This window comes from Mesitornis unicolor, unplaced genomic scaffold (genome assembly GCF_000695765.1).
Source record: "Mesitornis unicolor isolate BGI_N332 unplaced genomic scaffold, ASM69576v1 scaffold28887, whole genome shotgun sequence".
Taxonomy (NCBI): Eukaryota; Metazoa; Chordata; class Aves; order Mesitornithiformes; family Mesitornithidae; genus Mesitornis; species Mesitornis unicolor.
In genome coordinates, this window is record NW_010196235.1 from 55427 (window position 1) to 55706 (window position 280).

The 280-nt window shown below is 70.0% G+C and overlaps 1 protein-coding gene across 1 annotated transcript in view; it reads right to left on the bottom strand.

Annotated features, from left to right (window-relative positions):
- The window catches only part of TBX20 (T-box 20), a 33018-nt gene extending 32808 nt beyond the window's left edge, over positions 1-210 (bottom strand). The window contains exon 1 of the mRNA XM_010188410.1: positions 84-210. Within this exon, the coding sequence (XP_010186712.1) occupies positions 84-210 (127 nt within the window). The remainder of the gene's footprint in view (positions 1-83) is intronic.
- Positions 211-280: the final 70 nt, after the last annotated feature.

Below are 280 nucleotides of genomic sequence, written 5' to 3' on the forward strand. Positions count from 1 at the left end.
ACGGAGAGTCAGACAGACAGACTGACGTCCGGGAGCTCCGCTCCCGACGGACACCGCCGGTCACTCCCCCCGTCCCCACTCACCCAGCGGCTTGATGGTGCTCTCGGGGGACTCCTTGTCCTTGGAGCTGCCGCTCGACATGAGGGCGGCGATGGAGAAGGCGTTGGCCCGGGAAGAGAGCTGCGGCTTGGGGGGCGGCGTGTACTCCATGGCCACCCGACGGAGAAGCGGCGCGGGTCGGCGCTGCCCGGGCAAGAGCGAGGCTACCGGTCCGGAGCAG